Source organism: Canis lupus, chromosome 33 (assembly GCF_003254725.2).
Source record: "Canis lupus dingo isolate Sandy chromosome 33, ASM325472v2, whole genome shotgun sequence".
Taxonomy (NCBI): domain Eukaryota; kingdom Metazoa; phylum Chordata; class Mammalia; order Carnivora; family Canidae; genus Canis; species Canis lupus.
The window spans coordinates 23,456,683-23,484,365 of record NC_064275.1 but is presented as its reverse complement, the minus strand read 5'-3'; the positions used below and the strand labels follow the sequence as shown (position 1 = coordinate 23,484,365).

The 27,683-nt window shown below is 47.1% G+C and overlaps 1 protein-coding gene across 2 annotated transcripts; it reads left to right on the top strand.

Annotated features, from left to right (window-relative positions):
• On the top strand, nt 1–23,459 carry POPDC2 (popeye domain containing 2). 2 transcript variants are annotated; one of them, XM_025476374.3, is made up of 4 exons: nt 1–1,009; nt 5,504–5,612; nt 11,284–11,726; nt 18,280–23,459. In XM_025476374.3, the coding sequence occupies exons 1-4, from the start codon at nt 519–521 to the stop codon at nt 18,284–18,286; spliced, it is 1,050 nt and encodes a 349-aa protein (XP_025332159.1). In that variant the 5' UTR covers nt 1–518; the 3' UTR covers nt 18,287–23,459. The 2 variants fall into 2 exon arrangements, with proteins under 2 accessions (XP_025332159.1, XP_048961512.1); XM_049105555.1 differs by lacking the exon at nt 18,280–23,459 and having other exon boundaries at nt 11,284–11,765.
• Nucleotides 23,460–27,683: the final 4,224 nt, after the last annotated feature.

Below are 27,683 nucleotides of genomic sequence, written 5' to 3'. Positions count from 1 at the left end.
TCTTGGATTCCAATTCCAAACATGGTATCCGTCTGGGGTCACCCTCCCTCCCGGTGCCAAGAGAGACGCATTCCAAATGGAACACAAGTGTGCCTCCAGGCTGGGCTCTCCTCACTCTGGGGACAACGGGCAGCAGGACGGGCCCTTTACCCCTCCTGCCCAAGCGGTCGCCCCGCCGTCCTGTCTCTGCCTCAGGACAATTCGGGTTTCTGCCCAGAGCCAAATGCGAGGACCGTCCGGAGAGACCTGCAGCCGGGGACGCGCGCCAGAGCTCCCCGAGAGGGCCGGGGCCTTGCTGCGGGACAGCGGGAGGGGAAGGCAGCCCTGAGATCCTGCATGGAGGGTCCCGTGCTCTGCAGGTTACTCCCCAAGCTGCCCGAAGCATTCCTCTCAGGACAGGCGGCCCTGGGGGCCAGAAGCCGCACGTGACAAGACCCCTGGGAGGACAGATTAATCCGGTTTTGCCAGTTTGCTCCGCGGGGACAGCCTCAGGGCCCGGGAGGCTCCGAGCCCCGAGGATGAGCGCCCACAGCAGCCCCGCGGGCCAGGCCCCGTGGCAGGGCCCCGCGTGCCTTGGCTGGAAGCGGGACCTGGAAGGGGCCGTCTTCCACCTGGCCAACTGCTTCTTGCTCCTGGGCTTCATGGGGGGCAGCGGGGTGTATGGATGCTTCTACCTCTTTGGCTTCCTGGGCACGGGCTACGTGTGCTGCCTGATGTGGGGCTGGTTTGATGCCTGCGGCCTGGACATCGTCCTCTGGAGCTTCCTGCTGGCAGTGGCCTGCGTGCTCCAGCTGGCGCACCTGGCCTACCGCCTGCGCAAGAACACCCTCCCCGAGGAGTTCGATGTCCTCTACAAGACCCTGTGTCTACCCCTGCAGGTGCCTCTGCAGGTGTACAAGGAGATTGTTCGCTGCTGCGAGGAGCGGGTCTTGACTCTGGCCACTGAGCAGACGTACGCTGTGGAGGGCGAGACGCCCATCAACCGCCTGTCCCTGCTACTCTCTGGCCGGTAAGCTACTCTGTCGCTGCTCAGCATCCCCCCTCCGCCCGTGCTTCTCATTTCCTACTGTGTCCCTTTCCATTCTGAGGCCCCTTCCACTGAGGGACGGATGTGGCAAGTCAAACAAACAGAAACAGATTTTTCGAAGCAGGGGCTTGGTTCCTCTTTCTCAGCATTTCCCAAGAGGAAACAAGATCATGAGGCATCTTCTCCGTTGGCAGGAAAGACTGTGTGTGCACTTGGTCCTGGGAAGTGTGGGGTGAGGGTTTCTTAAGCCTGGGTCTAAAATGAGTGCACACACACGTGTATTACACGCACCAGCAGGTCATTGCGTAAGCTGCCACAGTGTCTCGGGGAGCTTTGACAAATTGAATATTTCAATAAGGCTGGTTTTCTCCTTCTGTATGTATTCAGGATTTCCTAAGGGCCAACTATGTGAAGGGAACAGCAGCTGTTCCTTGCCAGGGCATCAAGGAAACAGCCCCAATTATGTTGAGGATATCCTATATAAACTCTGTGGGAAAGCCACTTAGTATACAACCAGGTGGAGAGAGAGAATATTCCTTGTCCACTTTTCCATTCCCATTTGTTGTGTTGAGATTCTTCCAGACCAGTGATCAAGTACTATAAATCTGAGGACCACACAGTGAGGGAAGAGTAGTGGTGCCCACACATGTCTCACTGAGAATTTGGTGCAGATACCTAGCTGACAGCAGAAATTAGCAGAAGTGGTCTTTTAGGATGGGTGACAGCGGAAATTAGCAGAAGTGGCCTTCGTAAGGATTAGAGTATGCCCCATCAGCCTATACGCGAGTGCTGGCCGTTGGCTGGCATCCTCTGAACAAATACCATGGGGCTCCATGCTGTACCTTTGGTAGGCAGTTGTGGAATCTTTGAAATATTACCCTCGTGGGGCTTACATATGGGGCTGAGCATCCAACATTAAATTACTTAACCTGATACACTTGGGCTGCCTCTGTGAAAGCAAGCAAAGTATTTCGAAAGCTTTGTCCTCAGTTTCCTTCCCTGCTTTTTTGAGACCAGGAGAAGGTGATAGAAAAGATAGTAATCTTATCAGAAGGCTCTGATTCCAAGGGGGTGGCAGGGGGCCGGGGGGTGGGGGGGAACCAGATAAGACTGCCAACCACATAGTGGGAAAACACAAAGTTTCGGAATGATAATGATGGAACTACAATGGCTACCAATAGTAACAGCGTGTGCTTGTGTCGTACTGCTGCGTAGAATCAAAAGTATTAGGTGTACATGTGATTTTGTTTGGACTCAGAGTCCCGGATTGAATGATCCATGAGATTTTGCGGGGAGACATTTCATTTCATCTATGAATAAACTGAAGTATAAGCAAATGCAATTACTTGTAAATAAATACATGTGTAAGTACAGGTACATTATGACTGTTGCCAAAATGTTTGCCACCGACAGTTCCATGGTTAAAATAAAGACAATTTAAGAAACGTTCTCATTCAGGAGATCCAGGATGGTGTGTGCTGCTCGGAGCTCCTCTGTTCAAAGGAGGTCACTGAGTCAGGAGGGAGAAAGGCCCACAGCACTTGTATGGTGTACGTTTATGGAAGCGTATTACGACTATTGTATTATTTGACCATCTTTTTTTTATATGATGGATTTGCCATGAACCTGTATCACACCGCTTCCCTATGAGGGGGAGGTGGGCTTGCCCCCTCAGTGTGGCTTTTCCTACTATACTTGGCATCCAGAACCCGAGTCAGAAATTAGACAATTTTTTTTCTTGCTTTTCAAGGTTTGGAGTGAGAGTTTTATTTGTTATCTTTCAATGTCATCTTGTCTCAACTTTGCTCAATTGGAGCTGGGAGAAAAGGCTTCCTGTCTATGACCAGGCTCCAGTTTTAAAGGAGAATCACTGCAGCTTGGGCTGGTTATAGACCAAACACCTCCAAGCTGTGAACAAGAGCTCTGTGTGGGGGGAAGGGGGGGAAGGTAGGGATAGGGGCTTCCGGTGCAGACCTCCCCATATCATGTGCAGGCTCTTATCTGGAGCTCTTTGCTGAAACCTCAGATGCCCTTTCTGTTTTAATACATGCGACTAGTCCCTCTTAGGACTCAGAAAGGCCAAGTGACTTCCCCAAAGTTTATCACCCGGTTAAGCTGGGCTTACTGTTGGTGAGCTTCTCTCATACAGAATTGTCTCGTGCACAGCCTCCTGAGCTCGCACCTCACTAAGCTCTTCATGTAGGGGAAAGTACTTGTCCAGGGGATCGAGAAGAAAGAAGAGACTTCCATGATAAAGGGCACAGTATACCAATTTCAATGGCTTCAGGGAGCCACGTGGGCTCATTAGATGTTGTACTTTAAATGATGTCACTCCTAGTAGTTTGCTGGAGTGATCAGACCCCTTGCCCGAGAACTGAGTGTATCCAGCAGCAGCCTCACTCTCTCTTGTCGTGTCTCTTCCTGTGTATGAGAAGCTTTTTCTTGAGATGTTGCTCCCCTTTTATGGTGACACAAGTGATTTCATCTGTTCAATGTTCCTTTCTTCTCTCCTTTCTCCCTCATTCCTACCTTCCTTTCTCACTTCTCCCCTTCCAAAAATATATATTTTTAAAGATTTTACTTATTTATTCATGAGAGACACAGAGAGAGGCAGAGACACAGGCAGAGGGAGAAGCAGGCTCCCCGTGGGGAGCCTGATGCAGAACTTGATCCCCGGACCCCAAGATCACACCCTGAGCTGAAGGCAGATGCTCACCCACTGAGCCACCTAGGTGCCCCTCCCCTTCCAAATATATATATATATATATATATATTTAAATATTATTTATTTATTTATTCATGAGAGACAGAGAGAGAGAGAGAGAGAGAGAGAGGCAGAGACACAGGCAGAGGGAGAAGCAGGTTCCATGCAGGGAGCCCGACGTGGGACTCAATCCCAAGACTCCAGGATCACGCTCTGGGCCGAAGGCAGGCACTCAACCCCTGAGCCACCCAGGGATTTCCTTCCAAATATATTTATTAAAAGTGCAAGGGACTAAGGATTCGGTGATTTTTTAAAATATGAAAAATACTGTTCCCACTGTCTGTCAAGAAAATCAATAATTAATGTTTGACGTAGTGGTGGCTCAAAGACATATTTCCAAGGAGAAATGCCAAGTGTCCTGACAGCTTGTACCTGGGGGAGCTAACTTTTTGGGGGGAAGTCAGATGGAACTTCCTGGAAGAAGGAACATTTAAGCTGAGACCTGAGGAGAAAGTGGAGATTGGGACGAGGTCTAGCTAGAGGGACAGACGATGTGGAGACCCTGAGGTAGGAGAGCACAGCACTTAATTTTCTCTTGTGCCCGTTAATTACTCAGGGAAGTGCTGCCGGCTACCTCTATATGTTACCTGGTCTTGTAGGAGCAAGCTTGCTTCTGCCATTAGAGACCATGGGCTGACACATCCTTGGCTTGGCTTGAGAGCCACATCCCCTTCTGTCTTCCATCTTTAGGTTGTCAGATAAAAGGCAATAGCTTATTAATCGGTGATGGTCTCTGGTAATTTGTATGCATGCACGTAGTCATCAGGAGCCAGATTTGGAGGCTAATACCCCATTTGGCCAGAGCTTTTTCACGTGGCTATACCTAGCTGCAGGGGCCACAGGGAAATGCAGTCTAGCCGCGCAGCTGCAAGCCCTCCCAAAACTCTAGTGCCGTGGACGAAGAGGAAGAGCAGCGATGGGTAAACAGGTGACCGTACCGCATTTCCCAGCTCTCCATCTATGCCCATCTTTATTGGCTTCCCAACATCCTATTCGTTTTTCAAAAGTCAGCTCATGTCATCTTTGAGAAATCTGCCGCTCGAAGGGAACCAAGCTCTGTCCCTCCTCTAGTCTCCTGTTCCACAACAGCACACATTGACTTACAGCCAGTTATGTACGTGCCTGTGATTTCCACTAAATTGTGAAATCCTTAAAGGCAAGGATCAGATCATACCCAGCTCTGTTTTTCTAGACCTCCAGGAACACGGGAGGTACTCCATGCGTATTTATTTACTCAGTAAAGCTCCAGGAAAAAAAAAAAAAAAAGGAACAATAGCTCCTTCCCACTGAGTGTGCCTCTGAGATCTTTTTATCTGCCTCCCTTTGTTTGGCAGAGACACCTCCTTTGCTGTATAACTCAACCCTTGAGAGAGGTTGAAGCTGAGTTTTCTGGGGGGAGGAGGGAAAAGCCCTTATTGGATCCTAATACTTTTCCATTTTATTTTATTAAAAGATTTTATTTATTTATTCATGAGAGAGACAGAGAGAGGCAGAGACACAGGCAGAGGGAGAAGCAGGCTCCATGCAAGGAGCCCGACGTGGGACTCGAATCCGGGGCTCCAGGATCATGCCCTGGGCCAAAGGCAGGCGCTAAACTACTGAGCCACCCAGGGATCCCATCATTTTCCATTTTAAAATATGGAATTTAGACTGAAGAGGATTTGGGTAACCACTTCCCTCTTTCCACATGGTCTCTTCTCTCCTTTTGCCAGGGTTCGTGTGAGCCAGGACGGGCAGTTCCTGCACTACATCTTTCCTTACCAGTTCATGGACTCTCCCGAGTGGGAATCGCTGCGGCCCTCTGAGGAGGGAGTGTTTCAGGTAATAGGGAGCCTGGGGCGGCACTGCCACCCAATAATATGCCCCCCTCCACTTTCCCCACTCACGTCTGTTCTTTGAACCGCTGCCTGTGTGATGCTGGTGGTGGGAGTGCTCTCTTTCTGGGGAAAGAGTGCCTGGGCTGCTGGCAGAGGTGGGCTGGGGCAGAGAGGGACTAACCCTAATAGGCGGAGCATATCCAGAAGACCCCAGTGACCCCAGCAACCACCAAATAAAAATCCACACTCCTTAGAGAGTAACCTAAGACCGTTAGTGATATCCAGCCACATCTCCAACCTCTTCCTCCTTCACAGTTTTTGTTCATACCAGCTACACGGAATGGAACCCCCAGCACTTCCCTAAACACATCCCAATTGTCTTTGCACCGGCCATGGCTGGCCCCTACCGGACCTTCTATCTGAAATGCACTTCCCCCATCTAAATGAGGCAGTGGCATCTTACTTCCTCTGAAGCCTGCCCAGATTGACCTCATCAGCCTCTATTCCCACAGCTTCATGCTCCTGGCTGTGTGGCTTCCCATTCCTTTTACTTCTGCTGACTGGTGCACAGATAGCTCTCTGCTCTGATGCCCTGGTTTCCTTTCCCAAGCCTTTGAGGTAGAAATCTGGGCTTCCTCTCCTCTCTATTCTCAGGCTCCAAAAGACAGTACCCTGAACACAGTAGGTGTTTAATAAGGGTTTGCTGAACTGGCTTGGCAGTGGGCAGTTGGTGTCTCAGAGAACTCTATGAGGCGTTCACCGACATGCTCCAAGGTAGGGGCCTGGTTGCTTGGTCCCTGCTCTTCTCTCTGCCAATCCTTCAAACCTTGGTTCCCTGCTTTGTAGCTCTCGTTTCCTGAATGGCTAGTATATGTCAGGCACTAAATATTATACTGCCTTATTGATTCTCAAAACAACCCTCTGGATTGGATATTATTAATACCCCATTTAACAGATAAGAAAATTGAGGCTCTGAAACATCAAGCACTTGGCCCAAAGTCTTCAGCTAGAAAGTGGCAAAGTGAAGTTGTCTGGCTCTACTATTTCTGTTCTGTTCTTTTTTAAAATGAGCAGGTCACCAGTAGAGTGGAGTACACAGACACACACACACACACACACACACACACACACACCGTTACAGGGACTCCCCTGTCCAGATAGTTTGCTAGTACTGGGTTCCATGTGATTTCTACTGCTTCTATTGGGGGAGTCCCTCAAGCTAGCATATGAGCTAACCCCAGAATAGACACATGGCTGGGCCACCTGGCTGGGCCTGTTTCTGCTCCACCCTAACTCCCAGCTCTATGAGAACAGACCCTGAGAGGCAATCCCGATCCCACTGCCCGGCTACCAGCCATTGACCTCCACTGATCATGTTCCTCTTACTCCAAACATGCACCCACCCTCTCAAACCAGCCCAGCAGTTCTCTATGAGAACTCTTTCAGGCCTCTATTAACCTCCAGGAGGGCCGAGTCAGGTCCTGAGCCAGCCAGACCAGGCTCTGTTTCTGACACTGACGCCAAGGAACAGGTGGTGGATAAGCCGGGTGTCCTCCTCTAAGCTCTGCTTAAAAGGAGGGGCTATAACCCCAGATGGCCTCTCAGCCTGGAATGTAGCTACTGTCATAGTCCTCCCATTTATATTTTTAGTGAGCACCTCCTTTGGGAGCAATGAGATCCACACGTTCGCTATTGGCTGTATAAAGTCTCATTTCCTCTTTGTAAATGTCAGGTTCACCCTGTCCTTGCCTTTTGGGATTACAGTCTTTGAGGACTAAAAGGACAATCCACAGTGACTGTCTAAATCTTAATTCTCATCGTGTTTACCACCAATGAGTCAATGTTCCATCATACCTCTCAGCGATCCAATTAAATAAGAATTTATGGAGTATTCAGCACTGGGGCCCTCTCCTTAGTCACCGGGAACATAGCAGAGGAAGCATCACACAGAAATCATCATGATGTCTCCAATTTAGCCTGTGCCTTACTGGACACAAGTCCTCTTTCCATATGTTACATCATTTAATCCATTTCACCAGCCTCTGAAATGAGAATTAGAGAGAAAGGTTGTCAATACTTTACTATAGACATATGCGTCTATATGTGGGAACCAGGCAATATGCAGGTTTCCTGAAGACCTTTGAGGAAGAATTGTATAGAGGACCTGAGAAAGTGACAGTCAGTTGTTTTGCAGCATGTAAGATTTGTAGTCTTTACTTGACTTATTCATTCATTCATTCAAGTAATGTTTACTGAGTGTATACTAGGCACTGTTAAAGATGCTTGGGACGTATCAGTGAACAGTACAGAGGAAGTTCCCTGCCTTTGTTCAATTCGCATTCTAGTAGAGGAGATAAAAAATAAGACATAGGCATAATGAATAATTAAGTAATATGTTAAAAGATAATGAGGGCTAGTAAAAAAATAGAGTGGTATAAGGAAGGCCTAGTTGCTATTTTATTTTAATTTATTCATGAGAGAGACACAGAGAGAGAGGCAGAGACACAGGCAGAGGGAGAAGCGGACTCCCTGTGGGGAGCCGGATGCAGGACCCGATCCCAGGACCCCAGGAACACACCCTGAGCCAAAGGCAGACGCTCAACCACTGAGCCACCAGGTCCTAGCTGCAGTTTTTAAGAAGGTGGCATAGAGATTGTGTTGAGCAGGTGACACTTGAGCAAACACCTGGGGGAGGTGATAGTGTGAGGTCTGAGAAGCTGAAGGCAGAGCATATCAGACAGGAAGAGCCAGTGCCAAAGCCCTGTACCAGGAGAGACTAGCATGTTTGAGGTGCAGAAAGGAGGCCAGTGTGGCTGGAACAGAGAGAGGAAGGGAAGAGAATAGCAGGAGAGTAAGTCAAAGATGGATGAGGAACCAGATCAGGTAGGGCTGGTACATAAATTTCTTAAATAGAGCAGAAAGGATTGCCTAAGGCTTTGGATGTAGTGTGTGGGAGAGAAAGAGGACCAAAGAAGCCTCTAAGGCTTTTGGTCTGAGCAAGTGGAAAGATGGAGCTGCTATCAACTGAAATAAGGGAGCCTGCAAGTCCAATCGGTTTGGGGGGAAGAGAGGAAGTTCCTGTTTGGATATATTAGATTCGCGTCATCTATGGACATTGCAACAGAGATGCTGCCCAGGCAGTTGAATATCTGTCTAAAATTAAGGGATGTAGTGTGGGGCTGAGATACAGATTTGGAAGTTTTGGCACACAGGTGTTATTGAAAGCCATTGGATCAGATGAGATCGCTGAGTGAGTGAGTTTAGAGAGAGAAAGGGTTTTAGAATGGACCGATCCTGGGATACTCTAGTGTGTAGAAGCTGGAGGACAAAGGAAGCCTCAAGGAGAGGCCAGGTGATCGTCCCAGGAGAGTGGGGTACCCTGCGAGCCAAGAAGAGAAAGTGTATCATAGAGGAAGGAGAATCAGCAGGATTGACCAGGAAAACTGGCATCACATCACAGCTTAGAGGTCACCGGTGACCACACCAGGAGCAGTGTGTGTGGCCCGCGAGGGGCAAAGCCTTGTTGGTTTCCGAGATAGCAAGAGGAGAGGAGTTGGAGACACCACGTACGGGCAACTCTTTCCCTGGCGTTTTGCTGAGAAAGGGGGTAAACTAATGAGGTGGTAGCTAGCCAGGGAAGGGGGGTGAAGAAAATGGATTCTGATCTATTCTAAGGCGGAAGAAGTTAAGATCACGTTCATAAGCATGCCCAAGGTCTTTGTGTTTGGTGTCAAGGACCCTGGTTACGTCCAGAGTGGCTCTGACGTCCATCCGCCTCAGAGTCAGGACTCTGATTTCTTGTTTGGGAATTACTATTAGGTGCACCTGCAGCGGGGGCCCGGCGCCCAGTGACACCTCCTCACTGAGCTGCTAGGAACGGGCAGATTGTGAGCATTACTTTCAGCAGGTTTTGTCCTGAGGCAGGGTGTCCCGAGAGACTAAGTGATTTGTCCGATGCCACACAGCTGGTCAAGGGGGGACGCTGGAACTTGAAGCCAGATCCCAGCCTTGATGAAGTAATTGAGGGGCCTGACTTTGGTGCTACCGAGTAGGGGGCGAGAAGCAGAGAGGAGGAAATGAGCGGAGAAAGTGGACGAGGGGTACTGCAGAAGGAGAGAGGAGAGAAGAGGAGTGGGGCTCCGGGACACAAGGCAGGAATTCAAAGCACTATGGAAGATCTCTGATAAAGGACGGTTGGAAGTCAACCCGACCTTTAGTTAGAAAATCCACACGAAGAATTGAACACCAGGCCTGGCACACAGTCACCTCCTAATAAATGTTAGCTGCCGTCACCCTCACCATCATCTCCACCGTCTCCATTCACAAACCTTCATCGTGAGCCCTGCTGGCCTTCTCATTTTTAAAGTATTGTGGCTGTGGGGCGCCTGGGTGGCTCAGTCGATTCTTCACCGTCTGACTTCACCTCAGGTCATGATCTTGGGGTCCTGGGATCCAGACCGGTGTCAGGCTCCCTGCTCAGTGGGGAGCCTGCTTCTTCCTCTCCCTCTGCCCGCCCCCTCAACCCTGCTTGTGCTCTCTCTCTCTCTCTCTCAAATAAATAAATAAATAAATAAATAAATAAATAAATAAAATTTTTTTAAAACAGTTTTAAAAAATACTGTGGCCAATCCTATTATTAAAAATTGTGTGATTCTACACCCTATTCCTTCACTATCCTAGGCATGTTTCTAGTTCAACACTAGCTTTACCACTCATCATTGTTTTAAGAAGGGTTTATCAAGCACCTGCTACATGCCAGGCACACATTACCTACCTACCCCACAAGTGTAATTTAGCTTTGCATGGTGGGTGCGTAGTGAGCGCTCAGAAATCCCTCGGTGCCTAAATAAATGGAAAGTGGGGCATCCTCGACTCTGTGCTCTTAAAAGCACCTCTTCCTCTCCGCCCTTCTTCTGACTTTAGCCGTCACATCTCCCTGGTTATTGTCATGGCCGAGTCCAGAGCAGCTTCCTGGGCCTGAATTCCAGGCCAGGTGACGAAGCTTGGCGTGCCTGGTCAGGAGCTCTCCTCTGACTGAGACGCTTTCCAACTCTTTCTTAATCCCTCCTGCAATATATTACCCTTCTTGATTCTCAAAACAAACTGTCATCAGCATGCAGCCTAGCTTCAGAGCCGGAGGAGGCCCCCGTTGCTCTCACGACAGGCTCAGAACTTCCCTCGGCCCTGAAGGGGGTCAGCTTTGGGACCACAGAATGTGGAGCTGAGGGGCGCCTGGGGGGCTCAGCGGTTGAGCCTCTGCCCTTGGCCCAGGGCATGATCCTGGGGTCCCGGGATGGAGTCCCACATCGGGCTCCCTGCATGGAGCCTGCTTCTCCCTCGGCCTGTGTCTCTGCCCCTCTGTGTGTGTGTGTGTCTCTCATGAATAAATCAATGCAATCGCCAAAAAAAAAAAAAAAAAAAAAGAGAGAGAAATAAGAAATGTGAGAGCTGAGGAGACTGGGTGTGAAGCTGCAGCTCCAGGGAGTGAGGCCAAAGAGCGGGGGCTGGAGCCAGGGCAGGGGCAAGGTCCCCTTCAGGATGTGACCCCCTCCAGGCCAGGCCAGGCCAGGGCGCGGCTCCCACGGCTTCTTCCCCGCAAGTGCAGCTGTTTGCAGAGCCCCTGCCTGTCTAAGGGGGTGCTAATGAGGCCTCCGCTCTCTCCTCCGGGCCCTCAGGTCACTCTGACGGCGGAGACCCCCTGTAGCTACATCTCCTGGCCGCGGAAGAGCCTCCACCTTCTTCTGACCAAAGAGCGGTACACCTGCCAGCTCTTCTCGGCCCTGCTGGGCTACGACATCTCCGAGAAGCTCTACGCCCTCAACGACAAGCTCTTCGCCAAGTTCGGGCTGCGCTTTGACATCCGTCTGCCCAGCCTCTACCACGTGCTGGGGCCCGCGGCCGCCGACGCCGGGCCCGAGGCCGAGAAGGCCCCCGGGGAGCCCCGGGCCCGCGGAGCGCCCCCGCCCGCGCCCCCGCCCGCGCCCCCGCCCCGCGCCGGGGCCAGGCCCGACAGCGGCCTCCTGGGGGAGGACTCCGCCAGTCTGGTGCTGGAGGATTTTGAGGAGGTGTCGGGATCAGAATCGTTCATGGATTATAGGAGTGACGGGGAGTACATGAGGTGAGGGCCGCCCCCGGGCGCCCCCCGCCGCCTCGCCAGCCCGCGTAAGTACTCGGCAGGCAGCGGCCGCCTGGGCCCGAGCCCGCCTTGCAGGGCAGCCCCCACGGGGAGGCCTCCCATTGCCAGGGCAACCCCCACGGGGAGGCCTCCCATTGCAAGGGCAACCCCCACGTGGAGCCTGTCCCCCCGGAGGCCTCCCATTGCAAGAGCAAAACCCCTACGTGGAGGCCTCCCATTGCCAGGGCAAAACCCCCACCTGGAGTCTGGCCTCCGGAGGCCTCCCACTGCAAGGGCATAACCCCCAGTGGAGCCTGTCCCCCCGGAGGCCTCCCATTGCCAGGGCAAAACCCCTACATAGAGGCCTCCCATTGCCAGGGCAAAACCCCTAGGTGGAGGAGGCCTCCCATTGCCAGGGCAACCCCCACGTGGAGGCCTCCCATTGCAAGGTCAAAACCCCCACCTGGAGTCTGGCCTCCAGAAGCCTCCCATTGCCAGGGCAAAACTCCTACATAGAGGCCTCCCACTTCAAGGGCAAAACCCCTAATGGAGCCTGTCCCCTCAGAGGCCTCCCATTGCCAGGGCAAAACCCTCACGTGGAGCCTGGCCCCTCAGAGCCCTCCCATTGCAAGGGCAAAGCCCTCACACGGAGCCTGTCCCTTCGGAGGCCTCCCATTGCCAGGGCAAAACACCTACATGGAGCCCGGCCCCTCAGAGGCCTCCCATTGCAAGGGCAAAGCCCTCACGTGGAGCCTGTCCTCTTGGAGGCCTCCCATTGCAAGGGCAAAACCCCTACATGGAGCCTGTCCCCTCAGAGGCCTCCCATTGCAAGGGCAAAACCCCTACATGGAGCCTGTCCCCTCAGAGGCCTCCCATTGCAAGGGCAAAACCCCCACGTGAAGCCCGTCCCCTCGGTGGCCTAACTCAACCTTGCAGGGGGAGCTCCATCCAGGTGCATGCAAGGCATGAGGGGGATCCTTTTAAAAACGCCTTTTTTATTAAGTGTCCTCGCACTTTGGAAAGGGGGCTGGGTGACATGTTGAGCAAGCAAATGGTCACTAAATTGGTCGCCAGTGTGTGAGCAGTCAAGGCCTAGCTCGCTAGGGCTCAAGGGGAGTCCGTTTGTAGCCTGTGTCTAAAGGGGAAGAAAGCTCACACGGTTCTAACTCCTATGGGTTCAGTTTCTTGCGAGCCTAAAGGTAGCTTCTGGAAAGCAGCCGCTCTGTAGCTGGGATTGGCAGCGATCTCTGTTAAAATCATATCCTTCTAAGGGGCTTGTGATACAGGCTGATGACCCCGGGAGGCAAATCGCCCACCTTGCTGTCCTCTTGCCCAGCGGAGAGTACGCTTCTTGTTCAGCCAGAGGACTGGGTGCTGCTTGGTCACTCTGATCATACGGGTCACACGGCCGCCTGGTTTTCCCCTCACAAACCACACACCTGTGTGAGGTGGATGGGCACCATGTGGGAGGGCCTAACAGGAAGGGCAGGCAGGATTTGGGAGCCCTGCGTGGCTCAAGGGTTGAGCGGCTGCCTTCAGCCCAAGGGGTGATCCTGGGGTCCTAGGGTCGAGTCCCGCATCGGGCTCCCTGCATGGAGCCTGCTTCTCCCTCTGCCAGTGTCTCTGCCTCTCCCTCGGTGTCTCTCATGAATAAATAAATAAATAAGATCTTTTTTAAAAAAGTTAAAAAACATAAAAAGGAAGGGCAGGATTTCCCTCACAGCTCAGGAGAATGTCCTAGAAAGGCTGTACTGAGTAGTTCTGGGAAACTGCTCTCACCTTCCCCCTGGTTGCTCTCACAGCGCTGTGACCTTCTCCTCTGGGACTCCACCCAGCCATGGTGGGGCCTGGCTTTTCCTAAGGAAAATCCCACCGTTGCCAACTGGGGAGGCAATTCCAAGTGCGTGTGTGGCACAGGGGCCTAAGGGACCCATGGTCCTTTGGGAAGTGCTGACACACCTTTCAAGAAGCTAGCCCAGTGAGGAAGGTTTCCAGGGGACACGAGGTGAACGAGTGAATGTCTGTAGATTTTGTCAAACAAGTCGTGGAAATGACAGAGGCGGGGGGCGGGTGATAAAAGGTGAGAATGCTTGCTTTATAGACTCGCAATCTGTCGTCTCCTATAGTCCCCGGGTCCCTAGAAGCAGAGTTGGGGGGCTTCTGGACTAATTCCATGGATCTACCCAGGACCTGCGATCACGTGCTGAGTTCCCCCGTTTGCACCGGCCACTCTGATGGCGCCCTTCCCACCGTCCCACTAGGCCCCCCATCCACACTTATGGGTTTCACCCCGCGGACCCCGTCTCGGTCCAGCCTACCTGCTTGTACACACTCAGCCCACGCAGCTCCTGGGGTTCTCACGATCTCCCTGTTTCCTTCTCTTTCCCTGGCTCCATTTGCTCTTCTTTCTTCCCTCTTTCTGACTTCTTTTCGGTCCTGGGTTGCCTCAGTTTGCTGCTCATAATTAGAAAAAAGTCCTTTTCTTCTTCTTCTCAGGCAATTTCTCCTCTCTGTATTTGTTCCTTACACGTCCCCCATTTTATTCTTCATGTATTGCTCTAGTACCTTCTTTTCCTTTTTATCCCCACTTTCCTGCCTCGCTCTGTCTATTCTCCCTCCTAAACTACCCTGCACCCCCACCTCGGTCTTTAACCCATACTCTTCTGAGATCGGTACCTCTCCCTCCACCTGTAGATAAAACCACTCAAGTGAAGGGGTGAAAACGCCCAGCTGTGGGCAGCTACACATTCACTGCGTGAATCTTCCCAGACATCAGGAGGCAGCATGATAAACAAGAAAGAGGGCCAAACTGGGTGCTGCAGTCCTGCCTTCTACGTCTGGGTCTGCTATTTTTTTTGCAAACCACACAACCTCGCCAAATCTCACTTTCTTCGTTTGAGTGTGTTGGACCAACTGGCCCCCAAAGGTCTCCTTGGGTTTATGTAAGAAGGCCATGGATGAGTTCTTCTGAAGAGGAAAAGAGAAAGCACAGTCAGTAGTATTATGGGCACAGGCTCCAGGGCATCCAAGTGTCCTCCAGTAAGAACCATCTGCCATATTTCACTACAATTTCTCTTTTGACTCAGGGCTGTCCTCCTCCTTGCTGAATGGAGGGTCCTACTTGACTCGAAGTCCCCTCCATGCTGTACCTGTCAAGACTCTATCACCTCCCATGTGATGACAGAGCAGATGTTCTGTGTGAAGGGAGGTCACCACTCAATTTCGAAGCTCCTCTGCCCTTAAGACTATCATATGAAATACCCCTTTGCAAATGCAGCTTTTTGTGAACCTCAAGAGGAGAAAAGGGCTAATATCACTCCATTTCTAAAGTATTAGCACTGGCGATATAAAGAGAGTAGGTTTTTAAACATTTGTTTATTTAGGTAATAGAATGGGAAAAACATATACTTCCAAACCACAGAGTTTTGGGAACGACTTGAAAACCTGATCAAGTTGTACAAATTTCAAATGGCTTTCAATCCAGTCTGTGATAGTGGGATAATTTAAACCAGAGAGCCTTGTCTGGAATTGTGTGTTTGGGTGCTTGGTTTGACTTATTTGCCATCAAAACCCTTCTAGGGTTATTACTTTAATGAGTAAGCATAGTCCCTTGCGATGGGGAGCCATTGACTCTGGTTTCCTTTATACACGCAGGGCACGACTCACCCTCTGTTCCCTGGCTCTTGAGTTACCAGGATTGTTTGCTGTTCGTCCTGGCACAGCGCTTATGTAAGAGGCACGAAGCTGGCTGCATCCTGCCTCATTGAGAATGACACAGCTTCAGCACTTTGACACGGGTGCTTGTTTCTCACACCGAAACCAGCTAAAAATAGTCAGGGCTTCCACTGGAACTGTCTTTGGAAGACAGAGCCTGGCTTTTCATCTGGTGGTGCCTAAAATTGAATGCTGCTTCTTTTAATGGGCAAAACAGCACTACTGCATGATACACTCCTGCAGGGTCTTCCAGTCAGACCTCACATTAACCCGGCCTCCACTACAGGTTTTAATTACATGGACACTCTCCACAGTGCTCCGTGTGGCGTCTTATGTACAGGAGATGCTCAGTGAATTCAACTCTCTAATGAGCAATTAAGTCAGAGAACAAGTCTTGTTAGCGCAAATTAATTAAAAGCTGTTTGAAATCTGGACAGTTTTGATTATGTTTTCAAATTATTCTGAAAACTCTGTGATTCGAAAGTAGAAACCATATGATGGTGTCTTTCTCCCTATTATTTAAATAAACAAGCAAATGAGAAACAGATTACAACATGGGGGTAACTGTGGTCAGGGAAGGAGCACAGGACCAAGGGCCAGAGAACCAATTCAACAGACATTTGAGTATCTACTATATATTTCAGGCACTGTACCCAGTAACTACATCATGAACCATCATGAGTAACAGGAGAAAGAAGTGCAGGTATTTAACCTGGAAGAGATGAGCAAGAGTGATAACCCCAAATTTCAAAAAGAAGGGGAATTAGAATTTGCCTTCCTTTGGTACAGTTCTCGAGGGCAGAGATGACTTAAGAGCTGAATGTCACAAGGAGAAGGGCTTTGCTCAGTGTTAATAATGGGTTGCCTCAAAGAATTGTGAGTTTCTCACCATTGGAAGAGGCCAAGCAAGAAGAAGAGGAAATCTCAGAAACCTTATAAGGTGATTCAGGCTCTGAGAGAAGGATGCCCTGGGTTACTGCTGTGAAGGTGCCTTCTAACTCTGTGATGCTATGATTCTGTGCTTCTGAGGTCGGACTCTGGTTCTGCCACTTAACCACCATAAGGACCAGTTTCTCATCTGCAGAACGGGACTAATGGTCTCATAGATAATTCATACCTACTCATAGGTAGACAGGTAGCCTCTGTCTCCCTTGGCAGGTTGCTGTGAGGAGTAGTTGAGATAACGAATATAAAGGTAGTTTGTAATCTGTAAAGTGCTGGATGGATGTGTAAGGAATTTCAATATCCTATTGTGTGTGGAATGGTTTGGCAATCTCCCTCTCCCTCTGTCAGAGGTACATGATTTTCCTTCTTTTTTCTTTTTTTTAAGATTCTACTTATTTATTTATGAGAGACAGAGAGAGAGAGAGAGAGGCAGAGACACAGGCAGAGGGAGAAGCAGGCTCCATGCACGGAGCCCGATGTGGGACTCGATCCCGGGTCTCCAGGATCAGGCCCTGAGCCAAAGGCAGGCGCTAAACCGCTGCGCCACCCAGGCGTCCCTTGATTTTCCCTCTTATTTCCCCCAGTCTGGCTTTCCAGGGGAGGCAGCAAGTGGCAGAGGCCCCTAAGAACAAAAGGGTCAGCAAAAAGGTGGTGACCCAAAGAAAACACACGTGACGAGCTCCTCAGTCCCCGAGGACCCAAGAACTGGCCAGTCCCTCACCTGTGTCCTTTATTGGCTCAGAGGAGACAACAGTTTCACACTCCGTTCACCCGGTTCACACTCTACCCGCCACGCTCCGTGTCTCTCTCTGGGGGCTCTGACGTCCGTTTGTAGCTGGCAGTTTGGTCACAACTCTTCTCACAGGACCCCTGGAAAGATTCCTGGAGCGGAAAACGTGCCCTTGACCGTGGCCTGGCAGGAGCTGCCCCGGGGCCTCGGGTTCCCTGGGTGGTGGCACCACTGCCCGCCAAGGCCCCGTGCTGGGTGCGCTCAGCTGAGGCAGCCGCTCCCTCCCGGCCCTCGGGAGCCCAGCCGCCTGCCACCCGTGCCCGCTCGTTGCTCTCCTACTTGTGTTCTACAGGCCTCAGTTACCTACCCCGTCTTTGTAAAAATAAAAGACAGGGGCCTTATTAAACTCATCATTTTGTGATACAGATTTTTTGGCAACTCATTCGGTAGTGCCAGACAGGAAGTTGAGTTCCATAGATTCTTCATAGGAGGCCCCAGGAGGGGCACCTGGGTGACTCAGCGGTGGAGTGTTGCCTTTGGCTCAGGTCATGATCCCGGGGGTCCTGGGATCGAGTCCCGCATCAGGCTCCCTGTGGGGATCCTGCTTCTCCCTCTGCCTCTTTCTCTGTGTCTCTCATGAATAAATAAATAAAATCTTAAAAAAAAAAAAAAGGAAGTCCCAGGCGTGGATGTTTTGGCCTCTTCCCTTGTAAAACGAGAGGTTGGACTAAATAACTTCAAAGCAGGTTTATCCTAATACTCTAGCATGAAATGATTCAAAGATATGACTGGCCCTACCGTGGCAGACATTGGGTGCAGCTAATACGTTGGGAATTAGCAGAAGATAAAATTGGGGGACGCCTGGGTGGCTCAGTGGTTGGCATCTGCCTTGGGCTCAGGGTGTGATCCCAGGTCCGGGCATCCAGTCCCATGTTGGGTTCCCTGCGAGGAGCCTGCTTCTCCCTCTATGTCTCTACCTCTCTCTCTCTCTGTCTCTCATGAATGAATAAGTAAGTAAGTAAGTAAGTAAGTAAGTAAGTAAATAAATAAATAAATAAATAAGTAAATAAAATAAAAAATGAAAACAAAACTGTAAAGAACCCTGTGAAGTTAGGCAAGCTACCTGGAGACACAGCACTGAAATCCTTCCTCTTTTTTTTCCCACAGCTTCTAGAAGTCCTCTCCACAGTTACTCTCAAGCTATGTCCAGGGGACAGGCCCCCTTGGCTCCAATCCACACTCCCGGACTTTAAGGATCCACGGACTATCTTTTTCTCTGGCCATACTAATCCTCGCAGGAGGGTCACTGAGTGCACACCCGGTCTTACCCACTGGAAGGCCCACTGGCCAGGTCAGAGCAGACACGGAAGACTCTGGCACTACAGCTACACCAAGGGCCCCAAGCAACTTGTGGAAATTTACCTTCACCAGCTGTCCTTCCAGGAGAAGGCACCCCAAAGTGCAAAAGCACTGATTCCATCCTCCACTAACTGCAGAATTTTGGGCAAGTTACATAGGCTCTCTGAGCCTCGCCTGTAAAGTTGGGATTTATGAAAACCATCCCACAGGGTGGTTGTGAGCATCGAATGAGCTGACTTAGGTAACACACCTCAGACATGGTGTGACACTGAGTAGCCACTCAATAAATCGCTCAGTTGTTTTTTTTCACTATGTGGTTTCTTTGAACTGTCTGAAAGGGTCTCTGAAGTCAACTAGCCAAGAAGTTTGCTTGTTTGTTTTTTCCCATTTAGATTCAATTTATAGAAGTGGATATTTAAAAACCTAGTTTTCCCTTAAGCTTTCAAGTTCAACTTCCAAATCCCTGGTTCTGTTCAGGACCCTAGCATTAAACAGTAGTTTTTAGGGGGACTTGAACAAACTCAGTCAATTAAATTTCCTTAAATATTTTAAAGTGGATTTATAAATTTAACACGTTCTATTTTACTTTTTCCCTAAATACTTCAACACATATTGTGGTTATTATCTATTGTCATGTAACATTCATACCTGAAATGGTAACCTGCAGTAGTTTATTTTTCTGATACACGTGGGGCTTGAGTGAGCCCAGCTGGGTTGTTCTCACTCAGTCTCTCATGCTGTCGTGTGCAGATAATGGCTCGAGCTAGAGTCCTCTCCAAGCCTTCTTCACTCGTGTGTGGGGCGGAGTCTGGAGACACTCAAACAGCTGAGGACTGAAACAGCTGGGAGTCCTCGGGCATCTCTCTCTCTCTCTTTCTCTCTCAATGGTTTGTTCATTTGTTTTGCTGTTTGCAAAATTGCTGTCTTGATTATTGTTGCATGAATATATCATAATTTATTTATCCATTCTGCTAATGGGCATGGAGTGCTTTCTAGCTTGGGGTGATTATGAATAGTACTGGCATCAGCATTCCTGAATGCATTTCTTGGTACACACAAGTGTACATTTCTGGGGTATATGTAGGACTGAAATTACTCAAGTATTGGGTACGTGTATGTTCGACTACAGTAAATACCATCAAACGGTTCTCTAAGTGATTGTATTAATTCATATTTCCGCCAGCAGTATGTGAGAGTTCTAGATGCTTCTCATCCTCCCAATTGCTGACATTGTCATTTAAAAAAATAGTTTAGCCATCTGGGTGTATGTAGCAGCATACCACTGTGGTTTTAGTTTTCATTTGCCTGAAGAGTAATAAGTTGAGTACCTTTTCATGTTTTCATAGATATTGTGAAGTTGTCTATAATTGTTCTTGCCCATTTCACTATTTGTATGCTTTTGCCTATCAACTTAAAAAAATTCTTTAAGGGGCACCTGGGTGGCTCAGTGGTTAAGCGTCTGCCTTCAGCTCAGGGCGTGATCCTGGGGTCCTGGGATTGAGTCCCACATCAGACTCCCTGCAGGGAGCCTGCTTCTAAAACAAAAACAAAAACAAAAACAAAAACAAAAACAACAACAACAAAAAAACTTAAATATTCAAGTTAAAAGTCCTTCATTGCTTACATATATTCAAATATATTCTCTCCCACTTCGTGAGTTTTCTTTTTTTTCTTTAAATTGTGTCTTTTGATGAACATATGTTCGTTGTTTTTTTTTTTAAGTTTGTTTTATTTATTTGAGAGAAAGAGAGTGAGCATGAGTGGGAAGAGGGGCAGACAGAGAGAATTTCAAGCAGATTTTCCACTGAGCATGGATCCCAACTCGGGGCTCCATCCTACAACCCGTGAGATCATGACCTGAGCTGAAATCTCCAGTCAGACACTTAATTGACTGAGCCACCCAGGTGCCCCTGGACATATGTTCTTAATTTTAGTGTAGTAATTTATCAATCTTTTTCTCTGTCATTAGTCCTTTCTGTGTTATATTTAAGAAATCTTTTCCTCCTCTGAAGATATCCTTCTATTTTACCTTCTAGATATTCTATTGTTTTACATTTCACAGTTAGATCTACAGACAATCTGGATTTGATTTTTGTGTATAGTATGAAGTAAGGATTAAATTCTTTATTTTCTAGTAGATATCCAATAGACTGAGCACTATTTACTGAAGTAATTATCCTATCCTCACTAGTATCCAGTGTCTCCCTTGTCATAAACCAAATCTTCATATATCTGTATGGTCTGTTTCCGGATCTTCTGTTCCATCAGCCTGTTCGTCCACCATTGGCAATACGACTTGGTTGTAATTATTGCAACTTTATAATAAGTTTTGGTATCTGGTGGCCTTCAAACTTTGTTCTTCAAATCTTTGTTATTCTTGGCTCTTCCCTTTGTATTCCATAAAAACTTTAGGATCAGTTTGTTAATCTCCACAAAAATGTAAACTCTGCTGGTTTTTTTTTTTTATCAGAATTACATTCACCCTGTGAATCATATTGACAAATAATTGATAGCTCTATGATATTAACTTTCAAACCATGAACATAGTATAGCGCTTTATTTATTTTGATCCTCTTTATTTTCTTTCAATAGTGTTCTGTAGCTTTCCATGGAGATATCCTTGTACAACTTTTGTTAGATTTATTTCTAGGTATTTGTTGAATGTGATATTATTGTAAATGCTACCATTTAACATTTTTTTACTTTCTGATTTTTTTATTGCTAGCATATAGAAATATAGTTGATCTTTGTATCTTCAAATTCCATCCAATGATTTTGATAAATTCACTTATCGATTCTAATCATTAATCCATAGAGTCTTCAGGATTTTCCATAGATTCAAATATATTATCTGTAAATAATGGTTTTATTTCTTCTTTCCTAATCTATATCTTCCCCACCCCTCCTCTCTCTCCTTCTTTATCTTTTGATGCTTATTGTGCTGGGTAGGACTTCCAGGACAGGGATGGATAGAAGGGATAATGAAGACATCCTTCTTTCATACTTGACTTAGGGAAAATGTTTTCAGTATTTCACCATTAAGTATGATGTGTGTTATTAGGTTTTTATAATACCCCTCTCAGATTAAATAAGTTCTATTCCTAATTTTTAAATCATGGATGAAAATTGAATTGCATTAGATGATTTTCTGCATTTATTGAGGTTATTTTTCTCCCTTATTTTGTTAATGAATTATATTAATAGATATATGAATATTGGAACAACCTTGCATCCTGGAGCAAATCCAAGTTTATTATGTTGCATTTTCCTCTTTGCCTATTTCTGAACTTAGTTTACAATTTTTTTTTTTTTAGGAATTTTACATCTATGTATTTTGCAATATCATTGTCAGGTTTGATATCAGGGTTATGCTGACTTTTAAAAGGAGTTAGGAAGTATTCTCTCTCTCTTCTTTCCTCTTCTTTCCTCTTCTTTGGAAGAGATCTTCAAGCCAAACAGCTTTATAACTCTTGAGTACCACCCCACCCACCTTACCTTCTATTCTGTTGTCTTTTCACTCAGGTGCCCATGCACTAAACCTTGGAATATTTCCATCCATTTTCATTTTATCTTCAAAATATATCCTGAATTCAATTCACCACCTTTACTGTGACCACTAATTTCAAGCTACTATTATTTCATACCTAGGTTAACTTCAAGAGGCTTACAACTGGCCCTCTGCTCTCTCCTGTTTCCCCTCCCCATAATCTACTATACACACAGCAAAGTGGTCACTTAAACATTTATATGATCTCATCACTCTCTTGCTCAAAATTTCAAATGGCTTCCTATTATATTTAGAATAAAATCCAAACTTCTTACTATGTGATATTAGTCAGGATCAGCTTATGATGACTTAATAGCACAAGGGTTTATTTCTCTCTTAAAGTTTACTGAGAGTCTGCATGTTTCATGATGGCAACTGTCATCATGTTGCAACTCAGTGACTCAATCTACTTTGACCTTCTGGCTCTGTCACCTGAAGAAAGAAACAGTTTGACATTCCGGTGCTAGCTTTTTGATGCTGTAGCCAAGAAAGGATACAAATCACATCTGGCCAGAGCCCATTGGCTAAAGGTAGTCATATGGACCCACTAAAGGTAGTCACGTGGATCCACTTAATAATCAGCTTTGTGCTTTGTTGATTAAAGAGACTGGGAAATGTTGGGGAAGCAAAAGGCTTGATTGGTGAGTCTTATTCTTCTGGGCACTTACAGTTGTGTTTTCTCTCTGAAATCCTTTTCACTCATAACTTCTCCTGGCTGACTTCTTCTGGCCATTCTGTTCTCAGCCCCTGTCACCATCCCAGCTAAGATATCCACTCACCTCACCGTCACCATCGTCCCTTTGTCCTGCTCAAACTTTCTTCAGTCTTATTTCCTCTTTCCTCTCTTTTTGGTATTCCAATTATGCATTTGATAGGACTGTTCAGTGTGTTATTTTCTCTTTTTTTCTGAAATTACACTGTGTATTTCTTTTCTTGTTTTATTTCTGTCTCTTCCCTATATATTTCACAATGTACTTCTCCCCTGTCAATTTTGAGAAATTCAATAGCTCTCTTGTCAACCCTTGAGGGCTGTTGTGGAGAATAAATGAAGCAATAAACATCAACAAAAAGCTCATACATTTTAAATTGAGACTCAACTGTACCTGGGACATAGTGCCAGCCCTCAAGCTAGAGGACTGCCTAAGTAAGTCTATTGTTACACACATGTGATATATACCAAAAGTGGATGCAAACCCCTTTGAATGTATGTATATTTGTTTTTAAAAGGAACAGACTTTATATGGTAGAAGTTGTGCTTTTATTATCTAATGGTATATGTAATGGCAAAAGATATCTGGATTCTTTTTTTTTTTTTTTTAGATATCTGGATTCTTATAAGGTTTTTAGATAAGTTTGTGGATTTTTAAAATTAACAACAATGGTATCTTTATGTATTTGAAATGTAGCATGCCATGTAGATATAAAGCATTTTATTTACTCAGTCTATGGAAAATTCTTGACATGATATGGATTTGTGAACCTCCTACACTAACCCCTCACTAGAGGTCCACACTTGTGAAAAAATCTTTGGGATATAGCTTAATATATTCAGCAATAAAGTCTGACATATAGTCAGATTTTCCCTAAGGAGAAAATAGTAAATATTATTTTATCTCATAAATGCTTATTAAATATCCACTTGCTGTCAAACTCTATGCAGGACACCACATACTTCAAAAGGTGAATCATTCATGATATCTTTCCTGAAGGAACTTGAGCTCTAGCAAAGGAAAAACATGAATCATAGGCACCTGTCCCTTCCCCACCAAGGCCTGACTCCACTGAGGATTAATCTTTTCCCAGAAGACTCCTCAGTCCCTGTATAAATAGGCTTCTTGTGGCCCATAAATAGTTTAAGGTGTAGCTGGATCCTTGACGTATATACAAATAAGCACTATGTCAATCCACTTGTGGAAAACATTACGCGAGTGTTTGAAACCACTGTATGACCTACAGAAGTTCAGCAGAAGATATAACTTCCTATTTCTGACTTTGAGCTGTCCCTTCAAAGACAAGGGTTAGGCAAGGCAGAAACAATCCAGGGGAAGGAAATGTGTGAGTCAAAGATGCAAGGCTGGAAGGTACATGAAAAGCACAGCTAGGGAAGAGAACCCAAGCTCTTAGTCACTACTTGTGGAGTCTGAGCTCTAATCAAAAGGCAATGGGAAGTGAGCAGGAAAATGGTGCACCCAGAGCAGTGCTGAGGGAGATGGTATTGAGTGTGTACACGGAACCTGGCGAGTATAGCTGTTTAATAAATGCTCATGTCCTGAGAGACTTGAGAATACAAAGCCAGGAGAAGAGTGTTGGCCATTGAGATGATCACTGGGGTTGTGAGGTGCCAAGGGCCAGAACATATGATGGTGATGGCAACAGAGAGGCAGATACCCGAGAAATGGGCTGGGGAGAATTGCTTGGGAGAAGAGTCAAAATCCATCTTCGAGGTTCTGCATCTCCTTTCCCATATATTCTTGACACCTTGGTTTCCTATAGACTTCCCCACAAATCTTGACTGAAAAATGTGAACAATGCTCTCAGTGGTTTCACTTCTATTTGTTATGGAATTCATACACTGACACATGTCTCCCACTCAGAAATTTCCCTGGAGATCATGAGACTATTTCAGTTTTGGTTCACTCCTCTGACGTGATCCCTACCAAGAGTCCTCTCCTGCACAGCACATGATTGCCAACTGTCAACTGCCAACTGACAGTTGCTCAATGGCCCGGAGTTGCCCTCTTCCCAGCCACCCTCTGCTCTGAATCCTATTCATTCCTCAAGGCTAGTACAAATGTCCCCTCTCCTCCCACGCTCTCCCTGCCATCTACCCCACCTCTGCCAGCATTAATCTGTCCCCTCTAGGATTCAAGGAAATGGGCAACTTGCTGTTGCCAGTAAATCATGTTTAGTCCTTTGGGACCAGCTCCCTCAGCTCTCATCGCCCTCCAGACTTCCTTTCCAGGCGCCTGAGGGCTGGGTAGATTCTTACTTATTGCCGTGGTCCCAGCACCTTACACAGTGCCATGTGCCTGGCATTTAGTTGGTAATTATTAGATCTTTGTTAAACTCAGCTGCTAAACATTTCAATGTGGGTCAGATTAGGATTTTAGAAACTTCTAGTTCCGCTTTCCAGTGTTCTTTTGTTTCTGCCCCCTATTCAAGCTAGGACACTTTGTCTTTGACTCATGTGTGACTGAGGAAGGAGGGCCCTTCTGTTTGGTTTCTCCAGGCCCAGCAGAGGAGCTCAGGCCTGCTGTCCTCCCATCTCCTGCCTGTGGACAGCTCAGACTGCTTGCCTGCTCCTCCCTGAAATGTGTGAGGAGAGAACGTTGGTCACTCCTAATTTTTCCAATGTGGTTTCTTCTCTTTTCCCTGAATTTTGCTTCCTGTAACCTTATTCCTCGCTATTTACCACATACTTCTATTTCTCTTCTCCTTTTCCACCTTCATTAGTTCTCAAGTTATGTTAACACCCGTCATTTCTTCATCAGAAATATAAACACATGTTTTGTAAACCCTCCTATCCATGCAATGTTACTTTATCTGACCCGGTTAAACCCACTTTAATGCAACATGGCCAGACACCTTGCTGTTGCCAGTAAATCATGTTTAGAAAACAAGAAGGAGACGGGGATGACATAAGCAGACATTGAGTTAGGATGTCCTATCAACATAGTGTAGGGTTAAGAAAACAAAGTTCTGGATCTAGACCATCCCAGTACGAATTTCAGTGCTGCCACTTTCATTGCCTGGTTACGTAACTGCTCTGCATCCCAGCTTGCCCATATGTAAAATGACAATAAAAAAAAAAACCTCTCTCATATGTTGTTGTAGGAGTTGAATGAAACTTAAAACCACGCCTGGCACATAGTAGGCTTATAATAAAGTTTTGCCAAATAAGTGAATGAATGAATGAATGAATGAGTGGAAGAACATTCTGGTTTTATGATCACTTGTCTCCAGTTTTGCCCATTTCCTTGTACTCTCCGGAGAAGAAATACAACAGAGGGCAGCTCTGGAAATGAAACCTGGCCTGAGAGTGAAAAGGAGTGATCTTGAGTTTGGGGTGGACCGAGTTTCAAGTCCAAACCAGGAGGACCAAATGAACACCGGAAGTTGTACAGTTGTGAGGGCTGGTAACTGCAAAAGAGAAGGGACATTTTCCACTTGATTCAGTCTGACCCCAGTGCCGTGAAGAGAGGGGTTCACACAGTGAGCTCTCCTTCCCTGGATATTTACCTAGATCTCTTTCTACCTCTCCACCTTCTGGTTCTGTCCAAAATAAGAATCTGTTTAATACTGGCATAGGCCTGGATAGATGGGAAAGACCCAGAACTTCAAGTAGCAGCAGGCATTTACTTCCAGGTAAACACTGTCCCTTGTTAATCTCCAAAAAGTTACTAAGCGGTTTGGAAGTGTGATGCAAACGGGTTGTGCTTTATCTCTAGTGGCTGTTGTACTTCAGGCAATTCCCTCCATCTTTCTGGGCTCTGGTTTCCTCCTCTGACCCTCTGTGGCTTGTTGACTAATCCAGGGTCTTACCACATGTCTGAGAGAACAGAGAGGAAGGGACAAATATGAGACACATTTTGAAGAAATTGAGAGACATAGTGTCTAAGTGTAAATAAGGTTTTGGGAGGAAGGAAGGAGGATAATGATTCTGTTTGTGTGTGTATGGGTTTTTTTAAAGCATTATAGTGTTCTAAGCCAAAGATGACTCAAGCTTCAAGCCTGGATGTTGGATGATGGTGTTGTGGCTATTACTGTTGAGGACAGAAGGAACAACTTTGGGGGAGATGTTGAGTTGATTTTGAATGGGTTCAGTTTGAGCTGTTGTCAGAACACTGAATGGTCCCATAAAGCAAACAGTTATATTTTCGTAAATGAGAAGGTGAATACTGGGAATAGGGAGAATTTTAGGGCCTGGGAAATGGAGGAACTCAGGCACAGGGATGGTCACATCACCTCCAGGCTCCCCTCTGAGGGGAAGAAACCAACCTCTCTGGGCTAAAGGTAGGGCTGTAATGGTTGCCCCAGAGCCTGAGAGTGCCCAGAAGTGAGGTCAGAGGTATGTTCAAGGCTGGGGACAGAAGGGTCTGTCTCTCTGAGGTCACTCAGGACCACTGAATAGGGAGAACCAGGACTGGGTAAGATTTCAGCAATTCGAGAAGATTTATGTTTCAGTACAATTCCTTTCATACACTCAGAGCTTCCTTCTATAGAGATTAAAAAAAATTTTTTTTTCGTTTTTAGTAATCGCTACACCCAACGTGGGGCTTGAACTTACAACCTCAAGGTCAAGAGTCACATGTTCTACCAACTGAGCCTGCCAGGCACCCCACTCCTATAGAGATTTTAATTTTTATGTTTTAAAAAATATTTTGTTTATTTAACAGAGAGAGCACAGGCAGGGAGAGAGGGAGAGGGAGAAGCACATCCCACGCCCCACCCCTTGCCACCCCACCCCACTCCCGAGCAGGGAGCCCGACCAATGGCTCCATCTCATGACCTGGGATTACCACCCGAGCCAAAGGCATTATGGCACAAACTGAATATATTAACTGTCTGAACCACCCAGGTGCCCCCTGTAGTGCTTTTTGAAGCTTAAAATGTAACACTGGTGATTAAAATTTTAAAACAAGGTGAATAAATGAAGGCCATTCTG

What these genes read in the sequence shown, in the direction of transcription:
- POPDC2 (XM_025476374.3), top strand. Translation starts at nt 519, where the DNA reads ATGAGCGCCCACAGCAGCCCCGCGGGCCAGGCCCCGTGGCAGGGCCCC. An exon ending in TCCCTGCTACTCTCTGGCCG is followed by an intron (nt 1,010 to 5,503) that starts GTAAGCTACTCT and finishes TCCTTTTGCCAG; the next exon opens with GGTTCGTGTGAGCCAGGACG. An exon ending in CTGAGGAGGGAGTGTTTCAG is followed by an intron (nt 5,613 to 11,283) that starts GTAATAGGGAGC and finishes CCGGGCCCTCAG; the next exon opens with GTCACTCTGACGGCGGAGAC.